Here is a 21,794-nt window from a genome sequence, read left to right on the forward strand (position 1 = left end):
AATATGTTTAAATTCCCTTAACTTTTCCATTTCGCCAGACTTAAAAGGGCGTTGTAATTCTTCTGTTACATCAAGAGAAGGTTCTGAATTTTTTTATTTCAAAGAAAATCCTTAAATGTAAGGGATTCATACTACTTAATAGAATGTTTTCCTAGGAAATTTCATAGATTGCTAACTGAATAGGATGGGCCACTGCACCATGGTCCTACCAATATTTTGCCCAACAGAGCATTAGCACCTTAGAGAGCCTGGGGACAAAGCCAGGCATTGTTTGGTTTGGGCCCTCCAACCAGAAAAGGTGTTCTTCCACTGCTGCTGTTCCCTGATTTTATAAAAACTCATTCCCAAGAAAATAGCCTTAGTCCTCATAGAACATCAGGAAAAAAACATTTAATCTTGTGGCCATTGAAAACAGCACTTCTAAATCTAAAAATAAATTTCAAAATCTAATCCCTATCAGAAGACAAAATATAAAAGAAACAATCAAAATGCATTTGTTAACCACCTTTATGAAGAGATTCACCCAAGGCGTGTATAACAAGTATAGCTTGACATAAACAGCGTACCTTGTATTAACAGCATACCAACAGTAAAATGACCAAATGTCAGCGTAATGCACAGTTACGCAAATTAAATCCAAGCAATAGCAATAATATGATATGGTGGTAGTTACATATTCATTAAAATAGCACAGTTGGATCCAAGATAGCACCATAGGCAGCAGCATTTGAGCGACTCTTACCTGTAAGTGCCACTCCAGCCGATGCTGGAGTTATATATGGAGTTGTCCCGGTGAGGGAATGCCTTTCTTTGGCATCTCCATTCCATTGGAGATGAGAGCAAACGGGGTTTCTTTGAGCCCCAAAGAGCGAGTAGCTCCTCTTTGACCCAGCAGTTTCTCCTTCCTGCTGTGGGGCATGCAAGTTGATGCAGAGTAGTAATATGCGTCTCCCTGTCATCGAGAGAGACCTGACAGCATTTTTCACCCCTCTGCTTGGAAGCAGCTGGAAGATCCGGGGGGGGGGAGCGGATGGAGGTGCGTTAGCTGGAGCTGGATCAAGTTCTGTGGCTAAAGGTACCCTTGCAGCATTATGGGAGGCCATTGGGGTCTTGGAGCATTCTTTATCATCGTTTTCTGCTAAGGTTTCTGAGGATTTGGGCAAAGTTAGTACACTTGTTCAAGAACAAGTGGCGATTCAAGCTCAGCACGCCTCATGAGTTAGTAAGTTGGATCTTCAGTTTACTTCTAAAATTCATACTACTGTGCAAGCTGTTCTCCGAGGACAAGCAGGCTGCTTGTTCTCACGACTGGGTGACGTCCGCGGCAGCCCCCACCAACCGGAAAAAAGCTTCGCGGGACGGTCGGCACGCAGGGCACGCCCACCGCGCATGCGCGGCCGTCTTCCCGCCCGTGTACGACCGCTCCCGCCAGTTCCTTTTTTTCCGCGCCTGGAGAGAGTCGTGCCTGTGCCGCTCTCTCTGTTTCAGCCCCGGAAAAACCGTCGCGTTTACGCGAACCTCTTTTAATTTCTTTTATATTTAATTAACTGCCGCGCGCTCCACTTTTCTTTTCTTTAAAAAAAAAAAAAAAAAAAAGGAGGAGCACGCGCTCCCATTTTCCCTCGCTTCCAGCGGGGACGTTGCGTTACGGCCTGGTGGCCGCACGGTCGTTTTTCATTTTCGAGGTGTGATTTCCGCCACCATCGACGACTTTAATTTCGCCGACGCGATTTTTCCGTCGATGTCCTCGAAGGTCCCGAGTGGATTTAAAAAGTGTGGTCGGTACGGCCGGCCCATCTCGCAGACCGACACCCACGCTTGGTGCCTCCAGTGCCTCGGGCCGGAGCACAATTTCAAGTCGTGTCCCCTGTGTCTCGGTCTCCGGAAACGGACTCAGGTTGCGAGGCAAGTTCAACGGGACCGTATTTTTGGAACTTGCGCCGGCCCCTCGACGTCGACCTCGACGGCATCGGTATCGACGCCCGGTCCTTCGGTACCGGTATCGATGCCCGAGACATCGGCACCGATGGCATCGACCCCAGGAGAACAGGTCCCGTCGGCCCGCCGGTCCTCCGGTGAGGGTAGAGGTGAGAGGCTGCGTGGGCAGTCGGCCCCGGTCACTCCCTCAGCCCATGGCCCACGGGACCGAACCCTGTCTGATCCGGTTCCTCGAGACCGAGGGGGATCGTCATCCTCCTCCTCCATGCCTCCCGGCGCCGGTGACGGGCATCGGAAGAAGGATAAGAAGCGCCGTCACCGGTCGCCCTCGATGCACATCGGAGAGGAGTCGACGCCGAAGCGTCTCCATCGAGAGGAGAGATCCCCGTCGGTGATAGAGGTGCCGACGCAACAGGGTCCCGGCACCTCGGTGCAGTCTCCTGGCTCCCACCAGATTCGGGCACCGACACCCCTACCGGCCCCACCGCCTTTCTCGGCAGCGGGTCTGGACGAGTGCCTCAGAGCCATCCTTCCGGGGATCCTGGAAGGGCTGATGCGCCAGGCTGTGCCGGCGCCGGGGGTGCTTGCGCCCTCGGCGCCGATGACTGTGGCGCCGGCGAGCTCTAGCCCGGTGCCGGGGCCGTCGACACCGCCGCCGCTTGCGGTGCCGGTCTCGACCGCCACGCAGGTGGAGTCCCCGTCGACGTCGATGGAGGGAGCTCCGTCCCCGCCGGCGCGGGAGTCCACCGCTCGACGACACCGAGACCCTGGTGCCTCGACGTCGAGCCGGGCCCGGTTCAGGACTCAGCTACATGAGCTTATGTCCGACACCGAGGATGAGGACTCGTGGGGGGAAGAGGAGGACCCTAGATATTTCTCCTCAGAGGAGTCTACGGGCCTTCCCTCGGACCCCACGCTTTCACCGGAGAGGAAACTCTCACCTCCCGAGAGTCTCTCCTTTGCCTCCTTTGTGCGGGATATGTCTATTACCATTCCCTTTCCCGTGGTCTCTGTGGAAGAGCCGAGGGCCGAGATGCTCGAGGTCCTCGACTATCCATCACCACCTAGAGAGTCCTCCACGGTGCCGCTGCACAATGTCCTTAAGGAGACGCTGCTTCGGAACTGGGTGCGACCATTAACTAACCCCACCATTCCCAAGAAAGCAGAGTCCCAGTACAGGATCCACTCTGACCCAGAGCTAATGCGGCCACAATTGCCCCATGACTCGGCGGTCGTGGATTCTGCTCTCAAGAGGGCACGGAGTTCGAGGGATACCGCCTCGGCGCCCCCGGGGCGGGAGTCTCGCACTCTGGACTCGTTTGGGAGGAAGGCCTACCAATCCTCCATGCTCGTGACCCGCATCCAGTCATACCTGCTCTATATGAGCATTCACATGCGGACCAATGTGCAACAACTGGCGGACCTGGTCGAGAAGCTCCCGCCGGAGCAGTCCAGGCCTTATCAGGAGGTGGTCAGGCAGCTGAAGGCGTGCAGAAAGTTCCTGTCCAGGGGTATATATGACACCTGTGACGTGGCATCTCGTGCTGCGGCCCAAGGGATAGTGATGCGCAGGCTCTCATGGCTGCGTGCCTCTGACCTGGACAACCGCACCCAGCAGAGACTGGCCGACGTCCCTTGCTGGGGGGATAACATTTTTGGTGAGAAGGTCAAGCAGATGGTGGACCAACTGCATCAGCGGGAAACCGCTCTCGACAAGCTCTCCCACCGGACGCCTTCAGCACCCACCTCCACAGGTGGACGTTTTTCCCGGGCCCGGCAGGCTGCACCCTATTCTTTCGCGAAGCGTAGGTACAACCAGCCGGCCCGAAGGCCTCGTCAGGCACAGGGACAGCCCCAGCGCGCTCGTTCTCGTCAACAGCGTGCGCCTAAGCAGCCCCCTGCGCCTCCACAGCAAAAGCCGGGGACGGGCTTTTGACTGGATCCACGGGAACATAGCCGCCCTACAAGTGTCCGTACCGGACGATCTGCCGGTCGGAGGGAGGTTAAAATTTTTTCACCAAAGGTGGCCTCTCGTAACCTCCGACCAGTGGGTTCTCCAAATAGTGCGGTGCGGATACGCCCTGAATTTGGCCTCCCTGCCTCCAAATTGTCCTCCGGGAGCTCAGTCTTTCAGCTCCCATCACAAGCAGGTACTTGCAGAGGAACTCTCCGCCCTTCTCAGCGCCAATGCGGTCGAGCCCGTACCACCCGGGCAGGAAGGGCAGGGATTCTATTCCAGGTACTTCCTTGTGGAAAAGAAAACAGGGGGGATGCGTCCCATCCTAGACCTGAGAGGCCTGAACAAATTCCTGGTCAAAGAAAAGTTCAGGATGCTTTCCTTGGGCACCCTTCTGCCAATGATTCAGAAAAACGATTGGCTATGTTCCCTGGATTTGAAGGACGCATACACTCACATCCCGATACTGCCAGCTCACAGACAGTATCTCAGATTCCGCCTGGGCGCACGGCACTTTCAGTATTGTGTGCTGCCCTTTGGGCTCGCCTCTGCCCCACGAGTGTTTACAAAGTGCCTCGTGGTGGTGGCGGCGTATCTACGCAAGCTGGGAGTGCACGTGTTCCCATATCTCGACGATTGGCTGGTCAAGAGCACCTCGGAGGCAGGAGCCCTCCGGTCCATGCAGTGCACTATTCAACTTCTGGAGCTGCTGGGGTTTGTGATAAATTACCCAAAGTCCCATCTCCAGCCAACTCAGTCTCTGGAATTCATAGGAGCGCTGCTGAATACCCAGACGGCTCAGGCCTACCTTCCCGAAGCGAGGGCCACCAATCTCTTGGCCCTGGCTTCGCAGACCAGAGCGTCTCAGCAGATCACAGCTCGGCAGATGTTGAGACTTCTGGGTCATATGGCCTCCACAGTTCATGTGACTCCCATGGCTCGTCTTCACATGAGATCTGCTCAATGGACCCTAGCTTCCCAGTGGTTTCAAGCCACCGGGAATCTAGAAGATGTCATCTGCCTCTCCACCAGTTGCCGCACTTCACTGCTCTGGTGGACCATCCGGACCAATTTGACCCTGGGACGTCCATTCCAAATTCCGCAGCCCACGAAAGTGCTGACGACGGATGCATCTCGCCTGGGGTGGGGAGCTCATGTCGATGGGCTTCACACCCAGGGTCTGTGGTCCCTCCAGGAAAAGGATCTGCAGATCAACCTCCTGGAGCTCCGAGCGATCTGGAACGCACTGAAGGCTTTCAGAGATCGGCTGTCCTACCAAATTATCCAAATTCGGACAGACAATCAGGTTGCAATGTATTACGTCAACAAGCAGGGGGGCACCGGATCTCGCCCCCTGTGTCAGGAAGCCGTCGGGATGTGGCGTTGGGCGTGCCGGTTTGGCATGCTCCTCCAAGCCACGTACCTGGCAGGCGTAAACAACAGTCTGGCCGACAGACTGAGCAGAGTCATGCAACCGCACGAGTGGTCGCTCCATTCCAGAGTGGTACACAAGATCTTCCGAGAGTGGGGCACCCCCTCGGTGGATCTTTTCGCCTCTCAGACCAACCACAAGCTGCCTCTGTTCTGTTCCAGACTTCAGACACACGGCAGGCTAGCGTCAGATGCCTTTCTCCTTCATTGGGGGACCGGCCTCCTGTATGCTTATCCTCCCATACCTTTGGTGGGGAAGACCTTACTGAAGCTCAAGCAAGACCACGGCACCATGATTCTGATAGCGCCCTTTTGGCCCCGTCAGATCTGGTTCCCTCTTCTTCTGGAGTTGTCCTCAGAAGAACCGTGGAGATTGGAGTGTTTTCCGACTCTCATTTCGCAGAACGACGGAGCGTTGCTGCACCCCAACCTTCAATCCCTGGCTCTCACGGCCTGGATGTTGAGGGCGTAGACTTCGCTGCGTTGGGTCTGTCGGAGGGTGTCTCCCGGGTCCTGCTTGCCTCTAGGAAGGATTCCACTAAAAAGAGTTACTTTTTCAAGTGGAGGAGGTTTGTCGTTTGGTGTGAGAGCAAGGCCCTAGAACCTCGTTCTTGCCCTGCACAGAACCTGCTTGAATAACTTCTGCACTTATCAGAGTCTGGCCTCAAGACCAACTCAGTAAGGAATCACCTTAGTGCGATTAGTGCTTACCATTATTGTGTGGAGGGTAAAGCCATCTCTGGAGAGCCTTTAGTCGTTCGATTCATGCGAGGCTTGCTTTTGTCAAAGCCCCCTATCAAGCCTCCTACAGTGTCATGGGATCTCAACGTCGTCCTCACCCAGCTGATGAAACCTCCTTTTGAGCCGCTGAATTCCTGCCATCTGAAGTACTTGACCTGGAAGGTCATTTTCTTGGTGGCAGTTACTTCAGCTCGTAGGGTCAGTGAGCTTCAAGCCCTGGTAGCTCATGCTCCGTATACCAAATTTCATCACAACAGAGTAGTGCTCCGCACCCACCCAAAGTTCCTGCCAAAGGTGGTGTCGGAGTTCCATCTTAACCAGTCAATTGTCTTGCCAACATTCTTCCCCAGGCCGCATACCCGCCCTGCTGAACGTCAGTTGCACACATTGGACTGCAAGAGAGCATTGGCCTTCTACTTGGAGCGGACACAGCCCCACAGACAGTCCGCCCAATTGTTTGTTTCTTTCGATCCTAACAGGCTAGGGGTCGCTGTCGGGAAACGCACCATCTCCAATTGGCTAGCAGATTGCATTTCCTTCACTTACGCCCAGGCTGGGCTGGCTCTTGAGGGTCATGTCACGGCTCATAGTGTTAGAGCCATGGCAGCGTCGGTGGCCCACTTGAAGTCAGCCACTATTGAAGAGATTTGCAAGGCTGCGACGTGGTCATCTGTCCACACATTCACATCACATTACTGCTTCCAGCAGGATACCCGACGCGACAGTCGGTTCGGGCAGTCGGTGCTGCAGAATCTGTTTGGGGTGTAAATCCAACTCCACCCTCCAGGACCCGAATTTATTCTGGTCAGGCTGCACTCTCAGTTAGTTGTTCTTCGTAGGTCAATTTCTGTTATGCCCTCGCCGTTGCGAGGTTCAATTGACCTGGGTTCTTGTTTGAGTGAGCCTGAGAGCTAGGGATACCCCAGTCGTGAGAACAAGCAGCCTGCTTGTCCTCGGAGAAAGTGAATGATACATACCTGTAGCAGGTGTTCTCCGAGGACAGCAGGCTGATTGTTCTCACCTACCCTCCCTCCTCCCCTTTGGAGTTGTGTGTTTCATCTTTTGCTAGTCATTCAACTGGCGGGAGCGGTCGCGCACGGGCGGGAAGACGGCCGCGCATGCGCGGTGGGCGTGCCCTGCGTGCCGACCGTCCCGCGAAGCTTTTTTCCGGTTGGTGGGGGCTGCCGCGGACGTCACCCAGTCGTGAGAACAATCAGCCTGCTGTCCTCGGAGAACACCTGCTACAGGTATGTATCATTCACTGTTTGGTCAAAAAATTTGAGTATATGGAGAACCGCAGTAGAGTTTTGAATCTTTGCTTTCTAAACTTTTCTACGTCTCTGGTGATAAGCCAAATGGTTATGTTACAGAAATATTTAATGGAGACTTTTGAGTTTCCTAGTAATAATTTACCACCAGTAACTAAGGCTTATTGCCTCTCTTTGTCATCAAGAGCTAAAGGTTTGGAAGAACGATCTCATGAGACTATGGAATTGACAGCTTTTTTTTATAAAGCTCTTCTGAAGTTGTGACTGAAAAAAAGAATATTGATTGCCACATTTGCACTTGAACATGATAGAAATTTATTCTGCGTTCATACTTCAGAAAATGGATGTGGTTTTATTAGGCTCTAAAGAACAGGTTTTCTTGATTTTTATGTAGTAAGACCCAGAAAAGGAGGAACGACTTTTTGGCCTTGCGACCACGAGTCTCGGCTCTGTGGGCAACAGTTTGTGAGATTTCAATGTAGATGTTTTATTACTTGTGGTTCTGCCAATTTCCTATTTTTTGAGCCTAAGCATCTGATTGATTTTTTTAGTCTCTAGGGAAAGTTCCTTGTCTAAAAATGTTATCTGCCTTTGCCAGCTAGCTAGACCTCTCATGCACACTGCTGTTTGAAATATTTTTGATTTGTCTGGAATACTTTTCCTTTAATTTTATTTCTACTATTGGATCCATTTCTTGTAGACTAATAATTATGAGTTTGTTTGAGAGAATTTCTGCTTTGTTTATTTTATTATTCTTATTTCGATTGTGCATATGTTGTAATACATATAAATTGAAATTTCATTAAAAAGGAAAAAACAGCATAGATGAATATATAACATAATTATGGGAAATGTCAACAGAATATAAATGAAACCCCATAATAGGTAACATGGTAGAAAATTAATACAATATGATATGATGTCAGCACAACAAAAATGAAATGTCTAAATAGACAGCAGATAGGACTAGTGCTATTGGGACAAACAGAGGCCGATACAGAAAGCCTTATGGTAGAACTATATCATAAACAAAGTGCATACAAATTACTACTGCTTTAAAATCATGGTAGTAATCTGCAGCTCAATGCAAAATGTCACTTTCCTTAGCTTCAGCAACAGATCAGTCTAGAAACTTGTGTGTTAGGCCTATTTACCAGCAGGTATTGATAGAGGACTCAGAACTGATTTGTGCCTTAAGAGGCAGTGTGTAGCTAATGTAACTCAGTATACCTCTATCTCCAGCAGGTGGAAGATATGTTCCCTTGTTGCTTCTGGGTTGTTTCTGAGATTCTTGCTCCTGGCCCAGTGATCCTGGTGCCAGTGGGGGGAGGGTGGTAGGCAGTTTAAAGGAGCCTTTGGGGATATACCTAGTGGTGCAAGATATACCCCCTAGGTATGCCCCCCTACCCTGCAGCATCCATGGTTTCAGGTCTCTCTCCCCCCCCCCCCCCTTTCTTTTTTTTTTTTTAATTGCTCAGGGAGAGAGCAGTGCTGCTTCAAGTCTGCCTAATGCCTATGTGGAGAAGTCTTCCAAAGGTTTTAGTCGGGGAGGAGGGGGGGGGGGGGGTCCCAGTGCCGGTAAGTGGCTTCTTGTCTCCTTGCACCTGTGCTTCATGGCAGCGCCAGCAGAGTCAGTTACATGCTGCTGCAGTGCGACAAAGGCAGTATTGGGTTACTGTGTTTCTCTCCCTATTGGAAAAGGAGCTGTTGCTTGTCAGCCCGTCTGTTTTTTTTAGAGCAAAGCTGAGTACTGGCAGTGGAGTGGTTTAATCTGTCTCCCCAGGCAATGTGGGAACAGTGGCCATGACGGCTTTTCAGACACCTGCCTTACAGACTCCTGTCCCCTCAATTGCGGTTTGACTGTGTTGCACATTTCCTACTATCTACTTAAGCACAGCACAGCTTTCTATTTTTTTTCCTGAATTTGTTGTTCTCCTTCACCAAGCTTACTTATTAAAGTAGGCACAGTCTTCTCAGGACCTAGTTTCTTCTCCACCTTCTCTTCTCTCTGCTCCTCCAGAAAACTTGTGGCCAAAAAGGGGAGAGTTCAACTGACTCTTGAGTGGGGTAATGCCTCCTTGGCCTGTGGATTTCTGTTGGTGGCTTTCCATTCCTTTTTACCAGACCCTTTTGAGTTTAAAGTCTCCTTAGAAGAGGGGAATTCTAAATGAAGAGGGAGATGATCCTTCTGTGGCCCAGTTCCATAGAGATGACCTTTTTGCCTTAATCACCAACGTGCTAGCCGTTTTGCATGTTATCTTTCCTACAGCCCAGTCCTCCTCGGCTGTCTTGGATCCTATCATGTCTGTGGCACAGAAGATTCTGAGCATATTTATGAGACTATTAATGAACTTATTGCAGCACAGTGGAACACCCCACTTATGGGTCTTTTGGTGCTGTGTCTAGCACTACCCCTCCTCCCTGAGGACTTAGACAACCTTAAGCTTCCTGGAGTGTACTCCTTGGTGATGGTGGTGACTAAGAAGTCCACAGTTTCAGTTCAGGGGGATACTGTTCTTAATGCTCCCTTTAATGTGTTCTTTGAGGTTGGCACCTTGTGCCTACTGGCTACTGTTTTGAGCTCCTGTGTTGTAGAGTTTGTCTTTACCTAGTTCATCAGGTGGCTGATAGTCTCCTGAAGTTCAGGGCTCTCTCTAGATTCTCCACCTTGGAGTGGGGTATGGCATTCCTGGTAGATTGTAAGCTCTTTGAGCAGGGACTGTCTTTCTTTTATGTTTGTGCAGCGCTGCGTATGCCTTGTAGTGCTATAGAAATGCTAAATAGTAGTAGTAGTAGGATGGCTTTTGACTTGTTCAGGGCGTCTGCAAAACAGATAGTGTTGGCAGTTTCAGCAGGGCATCTCTTCTGTCTCTACAATTGGGCAACAGACATTGCTTCTATGTCACTAAGCTTGCTTTAGAGGAAAGTCGTTAAGGATTTGGGTGACTTGAAGTCTCTCCACTTACTGGAGGATAAGCCAAGGTAATTTTGTAGATATTCTCAGTCTCGCTCCCGTTTTCATAATGCCAAGAGGCCTCGGCTGGGATATTCCTTTTCTAGATTTCATTATCAGCAGAAACAGTTTTTCTTTCATGGAGGCAAGAACTGAGGGACGTGCTGTAAATGAGGGTGCTGTGCAGCTCGGGGGGAGAGGAAGACATTTTGACTGGTAAGTTGAATACTGTCAGCAATACTTGGAGTCTTGGTTATAATCGCATCTCATCCCCATCATGTTTGGCTGCCTTTATGGTTGGCATGGTGGAGACTTGACAACCAGCATTAAACATGGGTGACGGGGGTCCGCGCACACAGAGTGGCAGACGTGGCTCAAGCCACCTTGTTGGCAGACTGAATGGATCATATGGGTCTTTCTGCTGTCATTTACTGTGTTACAGTGAAATCTGCTTGTCTGTCCTCCTCTGCCCGTCTTTCACTTTGCAGGTCAGCGAGGCCACTCCTCTCTATTAGGTGGCTGCCTCTTAAATTTTTATGAGGAGTGGGCCTGAATCACATCAGACCTTGGATGTGGCTCCATGGTCTAGAGCTCCCATTAGGCCTCTCGTCCTTCCTCCTCAGCTGGTGGTCTCCTGTCCATCAGGACAACAAAGTCCATCTACCATGGTCTTTCCAAGTGAAGCACTGTGTGTCTTGGTGGCTCTGCCAGAGCACCTTGCTTTGGGGGAAATTCATTGGCTTCTCTGGAATGGATGTGGTCATGACTGACACCAGTCTGTCAGGTCCACTGTCTTCATCTCATAGAGACAACTTGGCCAATAAACTGCCTGGAGCTCAGGGTGGTTCATCGTGCTATCTAAGGTCCTTCGCCATCAGCCTGTCCGAGTTGTCTCAGACAGTGCTTGCATTAACAGGCAAGGGGGAACTCAAAGTGCTTCCTTAGCTCTGGAAGCCCGGCTGCTGTTTTTGTGGGCAGGAAAGAATCTTCAGGTGGTTTCAGTGGCTCATATTACAGGGTCTCTGAACACCCAGATGGATTGTATATGCAGGAAAATCTTGGTTCCAGGGGAGCGGGAATTACATCAAAGTGAAGTGTTATTCAAATGGACTTCGTGGCCCCAAAACACACTGTGAATTTCTCCAGGTTCTTCAGTCACGGGAAGGAATTTGGCTCTCAGCAAATGGAAGTTTTCCTTTAGTCTTGACCTCTGGAATTCCTTTGGTACATCCTTCTTCTTTGGTCTCTAATGGGCAGGTTTCTCCACTATGTTGCCTGTCATCTGGGCTGAATGATTCTTGTATAAGTCTCTGGTGAGGCCCCATTTGGAGTACTGCGTGCAGTTCTGGAGACCGCACCTACAGAAAGATATAAACAGGATGGAGTCGGTCCAGAGGGCAGCTACGAAATTAGTAAATGGTCTTGAATGCAAAAATTATAGGGGACAGGCTTATGAACCTCAACATGTATATGCTGGGAGAGAGGAGACATGATAGAAACGTTTAAATATTTCAAGGGCATTTATGTACAGGAAGAGAGCCTTTTTCAAATGAAGGAGAGCTCTGGAATGAGGGGGCATATGACAAAGTTAAGAGGGAATAGGCTTAGGAGTAACCTAAGGAAGTATTATTTCACAGAAAGGTGGTGGGGGCATGGAATGGCCTCCCGGTGGAGGTGGTGGCGTCTAGGACTGTTCCAGAATGTAAAAAGGCATGGGATAAGCATTTGGGGTCACTTAGGAACAGGTAGAATTGGGGGTTACAGTGGATGGGCAGACTGGATAGGTCATTTGGCCTTTATCTGCCATCATGTTTCTATGTTTTTATGCCACATTTGCCCAGACGACTGTAGCTTCACTTCCATGGCCTATGCTAAGATTGGAGTGTTTGAAGCATGGGGTGCTGAAATGTCTCCCCCTTTCAATCCACCTTGGCGCATATTCTCTCCTTCCTTCAGGAGGGCTTCAAGAAAGGCCTGGCTTTGAATTCCTTGACAGTTCAAGTGGCAGGATTGGTTAGCTACAGGGGTCGTGTGAATAACCTTTCTATTGCTGTGCATCCAGGTATGGTGAGATTCCAGCAAGGAGTAAATCAACTCTGACCTCCCCTCCGTATGGTCTGTCCATAGTGGAACCTAAACTTGTAGACTCTCCAGAGTCTTCCCTTTACATTTACATTTGGGCTTAGATCCCACTAACACCTTTTCAGTTCTAAGCGGTTACAAAAATAAAGAGATCAGAGCATTCCTCTGAGAATTACAGTTGTTGTTTTGTGGATAGGCAGAGATCTAACTACAGTACATATTTCTTAAATAATAAGGTTTTTTTTTTTTGGAACATGAGGCAGGGTTGTTTAGGGGAATATGTTCCAGCAATGTCTTTCTGCTTAATCAGGGCTACTCTAAAAGATCTCACTTTGAAGTCAGTCTTTTTAGTAGCCATTAAGTTGGCCAGATGGGTTTCAGAGTTGCAGGCTCTGTGTTGTAGAGATCTCTTCCTTGTCTTTTCTACAGCCAAGAGTTTCTCTTCTGACTGTTCCATCCTTTCTTCCTACGGTAGTCTCTCCTTTTCATGTTAATCAAGCATTTCTCCTTCCTTCTGCAAGGGGATTATGGGGGGCTTCCTACTTCCAAATCGACAGCGGGCTGTTTGATGGAGGAAGCAATTTCCATGGCATGTATCTTGGTAGGTAAACTGCTTCCTTTGGTATTCAGGGCTCACTCTTCCAGGAGAGTAGCAACCTTCTGAACAGAGTCTTTGGCAATTCCTCTGTGTAAGATTTACAGGTCAGCTAAGTAGTCATTGGTGCACACATTTCTATGCACTGTAAACTGGATGTAGCTACCAGACTGGATGCTGATTTTGGAGCTTCAGGTACCCACCCTACTTGAGTAGTGCTTTGGCACATCCCACAGGTTTCTGGATTGATATGTTGTCGACGCTAAGGAAGGGAAAATTAGATCTTACATGATAATTTTCTTTCCCTTAGTCACTATAGATCAATGCAGAGGCCCGCCCATCTCATCTGTTTCTTGATTTTGTCCCCTGGTTTTCCTTTTTCTTCTGCAGTTCAGAATACTTTTCTGTAGACTTAAAAGTCTAGTTTCCTGACGTTGAATTGTCCATCTGTTATATTTGAAGAGAAAAGGGACCTTTTTGGTGTTTCAGGTCTGGCTGTCTTACTGCTTTAGTGGCATACTGAGGTACATCAGCTACACATTGCCTCTTAAGGCACAACTCAGTTCTGAGTCCTCTATCTCCACCTGCTGGTAGATGGGCATAACCTACAATTTTCTGAATTGATCTGTTTTAACTATAGGAAAGAAAATTATCAGATAAGAACTAATTTTCCTTTTCCTGTCAGTGTCTGAGCAGTGATTTTGCTCAGACACTACTACTACAACTTATCATTTCTATAGCGCTACTAGACGTATGCAGCGGTGTATGCTGGACATAAAGAAGTCAGTCCCTGCTCGCAGAGCTTACAGTCTAATTAGACAGTGACAAGAAAGTTTACTTTTTAAGTAGCAGTGGTCTGCATTGGTCCCCTCTAACCTAATCCTTGACAAACCGCTCCCCCAACTGTCAAAAAAAAAAAATCCCTCACCTTTCCCTGGTGTCTAGTGCACCCTGCCCCCCCCCAAATCTCCTCTCAGCTGATACCTTAAAGGGGTCAGGAGTGATACCTGCTTGCTCCTGTCACCAGTGCCACCATCTTGAAAATGGTGGTGCCCAGCCCTGCAAGATGCATCCTTATTTGATCGTCCCTTATCATTCCCTTATTTTATAATCTGCACTCAACTACCAAATAAGGGAAGAATTTCCTTATAGGGTAGACTAACCTCATCTGGTTCACCACAGGATGGATCGCACAGGGCTGAGAGGGAAGACTTTGGGGGTGGGGAGTGGAGTAGTGCTGGTTCCTGGTGGGAGGGGGGTTCAGAGAGGAAGATGTTGGCCCCGGGTGAGGGTGCAAGGGAAAGGATCCTGGAAATTGAGAAAAAACAAGATTTAAAGAAGAGAGACAATAGGATCAAAGGTAGGAAAAAAAGTATTATTTTCTGAGTTTATTAATTTTAATATGTCAGCTTTTGGAAATGTGCATTGTCTTCTATGTTGATCTGGAATGTGTTTGCTTTTTCCAGGGTTTGTTTACTGGAGCTCTGAATGGATTCCCCCTCCCTTCCCTCCCTAGTCTCCATCACATTATGGGGGAGAGAGTGTAATAGGGGACCCATTTTAATTTTTCTGCCTAGACCCCATTCAGTCATAGCTACTGACAAATTAGCTATGTGGTGTTAACATGTTCTACGCTTTGATTGTATTAGCTGAAACTTAGATTAGTCAAATATTTAAGTCACAAATTTATTTTTTTGCTTTAGGTTGTCTCCTTATAATTTGTCTGTTGTATTCACATCTGTTGTGTGTGTAGGTGAGTCGTATACTGTACAGTTTTGCTACAGCCTTCCGACGCTCTGCCAAACAGACTCTGCTCTCTGCTACTGTGCCACCGCAAACTCCAGACAGTGACATCTTCACTTTCTCTGTATCTTTGGAAATCAAAGAAGATGACGGGAAAGGTTATTTTAGGTAATTTGTCTAATCATTTTACCAGTAATGTAAATTAGCTTCTGTGGTCTTTGTTTGAATTTTGTTTGTGTGTACGAGAGAGGTTTCATTTATTCAGTGGCTTTCGAAATTAAGTGTGAAGGAGGAATCTTTTTTAAACTACCCCTATGGGTCTAAATCCTTAGGGTATTTTTGTCCACTGACTTTACATCAGTTTTCAGAGGGGAAAGTACGTACATAGTTTCTTTTTGAAAAATTCCTAAGGAAAACATGTCTGCAGATATTTGCTTCTGATTTTCTGTAGGTACATTCTTCCTTCTTAACAATGCACAAAGCTTTGTAAATGCAAAACTATATGTGATGTTGCATTCCTTACCCCATTCCCATCATCTGAATACTGCCTCTTAGTATGGAACAGTGCATGTATATTTACCCATGGGGGGGAGAGTGGGCAATTTACCTGTAAAATGGCCTTTGAAAATTGCCCTCTGAAGCAGCAATTTTAATTTTGTCAAAATATTGACTCTTGCTTCTAATATAGATCAGCTAATTGCAGCTACTATTTTATTTATTTAATTACAAAGTAGTATAGAAGTAAAAATTTACACCAAAGATAAACTTTACATCACATCAGAGCATACTAGTTCACATCACAAGGAATCGTAGCCTAGCAAGGTCAAAATAAGGAAAAATAAATTTCCAAATCTAACACAGGGAAATACTGCAGGAGAGACAAAATAAACTTATAAACCCACTACATAAAACACGTCTTTAACTCCGTAGGAGGAGGACCTAGATCCTTCTTAGAAACTAAGAAACTTTCTAAATGTAGTGAGCCCAAAAATTTATAAGAAATGCCTCCAGACATTACCAGACATTTATAAGGAAACTTTAGGAAACAAGACCGCCTGAAGCTAAAATTCTAGGTCTCAGCTTTAGGAAGGCTTTATGCCTCAACTGAGTAGGCCTGGCAACGTTGGGAAACAGAAACACAGTTTGGCCACAAAATGGTATAGATTTTTTTTTTTTTAATATGCCTTAATAATTTTTAATTTCTGTTTCATTGAGCCCAAAACCATTAAAAAAGTTGTTCTGTTAGTTATATTATCTTGTGAAGATTTTAAAAAGTTCGTGAAATCCAGACTATCTGGGGAGTTTTGTTAAATCATTTTTATTGGTTCAAATACAAGCACACAATACACAGAAAAAGCTGTGAAACAGAATCATATATTTTAGCACAATTACCAGTTCCCCCAAACCCCACAACCTTCCAGCCATCCCCACCTCCCTGCCCCAATGCTCCTCAACTTCCAGTTTGTGGCATAACTTAAGAAGACAGGCATTACTAAATAAGAAGATGACTGCAGGCTACTGTTGTGAGCAAGTTCCAAAAAGGCTCCCAACAAAGTTGAAACTGTTGTCCAGGTGCTGATTCCATTGGGGGTAAACAAGCGTCACTCCTTAGCCGCGAGTTGTAACATAGATGAATGCCACTGTGCCACAGTAGGAATCTCCACCAACCACATTTGTAGTATGCATTTCTTCCCTAGCAAAATAGAACATTTAACAAATCTCAAAAAGCCTTGTTGTGCAGATCGCATAATACCTACAGAGTCGAACAACATAAGAGCCTTCAGACTCTACCGCCTGCACCAAATATGGCTAACATGAGAAAATACAGTCTTCCAGAAAGTCAGTATTTTAGGACATTTCCAAAACATGTGACCTAAAGTTGCCATATCTTGCAGACACTTCAGACAGACAGCATCAGGTCAAAGTGTGGCTTGAAAGGCCTTATGCAGGGAAACATATAATCTCAAAAGAAACTTATATTGCAACTCACCATGCAAGGTTTCACGCATAAGGGTCTCCCTGTTAAGTACACATCATTTAAATTGCTCTTTATTATGAGAAATCCCCAAATCTGTGTTCCATTTAGCAACATAATAGAGCATCAGGCATTAAATCTTTAAGTTGTTTGTGACAGCATTTCAGAGGCACAAACAATTGTGCATCTTGTCAGTAAGCTGCAGTGTAACCTTCATGAGCAGATAAGGAAAGTGCCTCAGCAGGCAGTGAGGCTACATAGTGCCGCAATTGATACTATTGAAAATACACGTGAGCTCCCAGAGGATACTCCTTCTTTAAATCAAGTAACAGTCTAATATTTCCAGTATCAGTAACCACATGCATAAGGTATACACCTCCTCTAGATGTCCAATGATCAAAGGCCCCATCTGAACATCCTGGGGGAAAAGCCGCATTCCCTATAAGGGGCAAGAAAGGTGAGACCTGTGAGTTCATGGCCAACATTTTCCCCACGTTCCTCCAAACAACTACTGTCTGGAGAGTTTAACTTATCAGTCACCTTCCCGAGTCCACCTGTTGGTAGATGGGCATAATCTACAATTTTCTGGATTGGTCTGATGTAACTAAAGGAAAGAAAATTATTAGGTAAGAACTAATTTTTCCTTTCCTGTCAGTGTCAGAGAGTGCTTTGCTCAGATACTACTACCACTACTACTTATCTTTTCTATAGCGCTACTAGACATACGCAGTGGTGTACGCTGGACATAAAGAGACAGTCCCTGCTCCACAGAGCTTACAATCTAATTAGACACTGACAAGAAAAGTGACTTTTTAAGTAGCAGTGGTCTGCATTGGTCCCCCTCCAACCTGTGCCTTGACAAACCGCTCCCCTGACCGTCAAAAAAAAAATCCCTTTCTTTTCCCTGGTGAAATCAGTAGCGTCTTCTCAGAAAGGGGCTATTGATTTCTGCATCGGTATTTCCTTTGCTTTGTGTGGTTCAGAATAGCATGTTGATTGTTAGCACTTCATAAGTACTTGTGTCTTGCAGTTTTAGCGCTAGTGCTATTTCGACAGGTCCCCTGATGAAGGCATTTGTTCCGAAACATGGCCAGTGTTGGGATTTCTTGTCAAGTGCATCCTGTAAACTGCATGTGAAGATTGTGAATATTTCTACTGTTTTTAAGAAACAAATTGAACATTTTGGTTTATCATGGACTTTGTCCTGGTTCCTTCCACTCTCTTTGCTTGGCTAATGCTTGATTGTGGAAGTGTTTTTTCCTTTGTTTGTTTTTTTTTAGTTTGATTTAATGCACATTACATAATAGATTCCTAGTTTTTCTCAGTGGGGCCTGCTTATTTAATTTATGTGCTTAACCTGAATTAACATATTAGTAAATGAGGCCTTAAGTTCCTACCCTGGGCAATGGTATTACCAAGATCACAAGCAGTATTAGTGGGAGAGGCAGGATTTTAATTCTTGCTTCCTTAGTTCTCAGTTTGCTACTCTATTCACTAGACTACTTTTATATCCTCTTACTTAGCAGTGCTCTAAAGTTTTAATCCAAATTAATCAGGATACTACTATACTGATTTTTAGCAGAACTCCAGTAAGGCACAAACGTTAATTGGGATATTCAGTCTAATAAATGTGGCCTTTAGATTATAAATCCTCTAAGGCAGGGGAATACATACTGTGCCTGTAAGGTAATTCACTTTGAACTCAGGTTTGGAGAAGCAACTAATTTAAATGTAAAATGCAAATTCAAGAATTGAATGATCGCATCCATCAGTTACCTTTTTGTTTCCAGATAAAAAAAAGAAGAAATTAAAGATGTTTGGATTTATTCTATTTCAACCAAATAATCCAACACATACTGGCAGTTACAGCTGCTTTAACTTTTTGATTTCTTTTTTTCACATTGAGCCATGTATAACTTGTTAGTATACAGAATGAAATGCATATCCGTGATTTGGTAGCACTCGTCAGATCATCAGATAATTGCATGTTTGAGGATGAGAAGAGAAATTAACACATAACTGAATGGGACTTAAATTACTGCCTTTCTGTGGTTTTTGTAACTACATTCAAAGTGGTTTACATAGTATGTACAAGTACTTACCTGGGGCAGTGGAGGGTTAAGTGACAAGTGTTTATTTTATTTTGTTTTTATTTTTTTCGGGGTGGGTTGTGGGTCTGGCTATTTCACCCCTTTTGGGCTTTGTGCTCAGTTGGAGCTGATTTCTGCTGGGTTACAGCACAGTATTGCTTCATTCACAGCTACTGGGGCTTTTTCTCATTTTTATATCTGCTCTCCCCCCCCCTATACTGCAATGATTTTCATCCTGGTGTGCATGCAATCTAAATTCAGCTATTAGGTATCGCTGTTGTGTGATGGCTGGCTAGCTGCTTTCCTAAGGGCTCCCTAACTCAAGCCTACCCAAGCAACAGAAGCCAGCCTGTTTCCCACGTACCACAGTCACCAGACTGCTCTCACTAATTTTTTGCTGCTCATTCAGACTTGTGTTAACTGTATAGAAATTTCATGGTGCAGTCCATTTATCTTCTTGATAAATGTTATATTCATTTTTGCTCACCTGTCACAGAGACTAGATGTTTGATGATTTTTTGAAGCTGCAGAAGAGTGCAACAATTGCTTTTATCTCTGAAAGGGCTCCCTCCTTCTCTGGTGGTTCTCCTCTGAAATTTTTGTTTATGGCTCTGGAATTTGAACTTTCACTACCCATGGCTGCATAATGTATTTGGTTGTTGTGAAATGTTGCATTAATTGCTTGCATAGAGAATGTAAAATACTCTTGAATTTCATTAGCAGTCCATGGTATAGCATAGTAATTCATAGCAGATAAAGACCAGCCAGCTCATTCAGTCTGCCCAAATATCTCTTTCTGCCTGGTTTTCTACAACTTTGTGCATTTTTCCACGTGAAACCAACTTGTGAATAATTTTTACTGCTGCAGCTCCTTGTGACTCTGGGCAAGCCACTTTAACCCTCCATTGCCCCTGGTACAAAATAAGTACCTGAATATATGTAAACCACTTTGAATGTAATTGCAAAAACCTCAGAAAGGCGGTATATCAAGTCCCATTTCCCTTTCCCCTTTATAGTATTCTCCAGAAATATAGCATGAGAAGATTTTCAGTAGCTGTGATCTTCTCAGATTGTGTACTTTTTCCTTAATATTTTTCACACAACTGTAAGAAAAGGGAGCATCTACTTGTGGTTTTATAACTTGATACAGGAAAAGGTTAACCCCCCCCCCCCCAAAAAAAAAAAACAAAACAAAACCTATACTCTTTGAATATAATATGCAACATGTGACAGGGATATTTTATTCAGATTGACTTCTTATAATGAATAAAAATTCTCCTTTTGTACTCCCATCACCCAGGAATGGTGCTTTCTAATGCCGAAGAACATTTAAGTAACTCCTAAATATTTAACATTTTCAATCTTTTTTGGTCATTTTTTGTGCATCTCTCAGAAATGGAAATAAATATTCATAGAACTCTCTCTTTCTGGTAAATTACAGTGCAGTTCCCAAAGACAAGGACAAACAATGCTTCAAACTTCGTCAAGGCATTGATAAGAAGATTGTTATTTATGTCCAACAAACATCTAATAAAGAGCTGGCCATCGAAAGGTATTTTTTCTGTTTTATTGTGTTGTGATGCACTGGGATTTGTTGTTTTTGTGATACATATGGTTTTTTTTTTTCAGTGATCTCTTCTCTCCCAACCCCTCCCTAGTACTTCCCATGTAAGCGGGCCTTTGTTGCCTCTGCCATTTATGAATTTTACTGAAGAGCAGGGAGACAAATTAGCATATAGCAACCTTCAAAACATAACAGCAGTTGCATAGGTGACAAGTAATTTTCCAAATATATGTTATACTTAAGGGATTGTAATATTTACAACATATATAGCATAATTAAACAAAATGCAGAGCCCAGGGGAGTAGCCATGTGTGGGCAATAGCCCTCCCCTACTCCTTTAGAGTCAAGTCCACCTGGTCAGTGGCAGCATCAAGGCCAATGAGAGATGAACTGGAGGCAGTGTCAGCATCTCCACCATTTAATGATCATATGTTAAGCTAAGGCCTCACTAAAAATTAGTTTGCATGGTGCTAAGAAGGTGTGTACTTTTAGCATTTAGGCATGTACAGGGGTGGTGTTTGGGTGGAGCATGGGCAGAGTACTGTCTTACAGCCATTGTTTATAAAATATGTTTGTAAATGTGATTCCTACTCTTGAGCAGGTGTACGTTCTGTGGCTTCAATCAAAGCGCAGTTCCTGTTTCTTTGGCCTTAGTATTTCACAGAGGCATAGGTACCTAGCTGCCTTTATAAAATAGGCATGAAATAGAAGCCTACTTGGCTTTCACACATAGGTAGTGTTAGGTAAACTACTGCAGTTTGATTGGTTGATGAAGGTGCTTTCAGTGTCATATCAGTTTTGCAGTGTATAGAGTAAAGCTGTGGTATGGAAACAAATCTTTAAAGTAAGAGCTATCAATATTGAGTGAGATTGGTATTGTATAATGTCCTTCAGTGGTTTAGAGGTTTTTTTGGCTTCTAGATCATACAAAGTAAAATTCCAAGGTTGCATGGAGAGTAAAGTGTGGGGTCCTTCAAGGTTCCCCTCTCTCTTGTGCCTTGTTCAATGTGTTTAAGTGTACCTTGGGTAAAACTATTACGGTTTTTCTATGTATATTTCAATCTGCTGAGGAAACAACAATTAAAATACGAGATTGTCTTTGATAGATTTTTGGATTCTAAAGCATTCTCTGAAATTGAACAAAGATAAAACTAAATTTTTGTTAATAGATCGTACTGACAACATTTGGAATGATAATATATTGAGGTTAGGTAGTCCAAAATTTAAATTTGAGTCCAGTATTAAAATTTTGGGTTTTCTACTTGCTAGTACTTTATTGCTTGAGTCACAGGTCAGTGCATGTGTTAAGTCTTTTCTCCTACTGAAAAAGTTAAGGAAGATTTATAGTTTTCTAGATTTCATAGCCTTTCATTAGTGGTACAGAGTTGTCTGTGCTTGATTAAGCAATGTTTATTTGTCGGATGTTGTAGATACTTACTTAAGGAATTACAAATGGT

General features: G+C 45.5%; 1 protein-coding gene across 3 annotated transcripts in view; it reads left to right on the forward strand.

The window, feature by feature from the left end:
- The window catches only part of RABGAP1 (RAB GTPase activating protein 1), a 495,691-nt gene that overhangs the window by 126,002 nt on the left and 347,895 nt on the right, over window positions 1–21,794 (forward strand). For all 3 annotated transcript variants that reach the window (XM_030207329.1, XM_030207331.1, XM_030207330.1), the window contains exons 6-7: window positions 14,719–14,876; window positions 20,215–20,325. In XM_030207329.1, coding sequence (XP_030063189.1) covers window positions 14,719–14,876; window positions 20,215–20,325 — 269 coding nt within the window. The remainder of the gene's footprint in view (window positions 1–14,718; window positions 14,877–20,214; window positions 20,326–21,794) is intronic.

This window comes from Microcaecilia unicolor, chromosome 6 (genome assembly GCF_901765095.1).
Source record: "Microcaecilia unicolor chromosome 6, aMicUni1.1, whole genome shotgun sequence".
Classification (NCBI taxonomy): domain Eukaryota; kingdom Metazoa; phylum Chordata; class Amphibia; order Gymnophiona; family Siphonopidae; genus Microcaecilia; species Microcaecilia unicolor.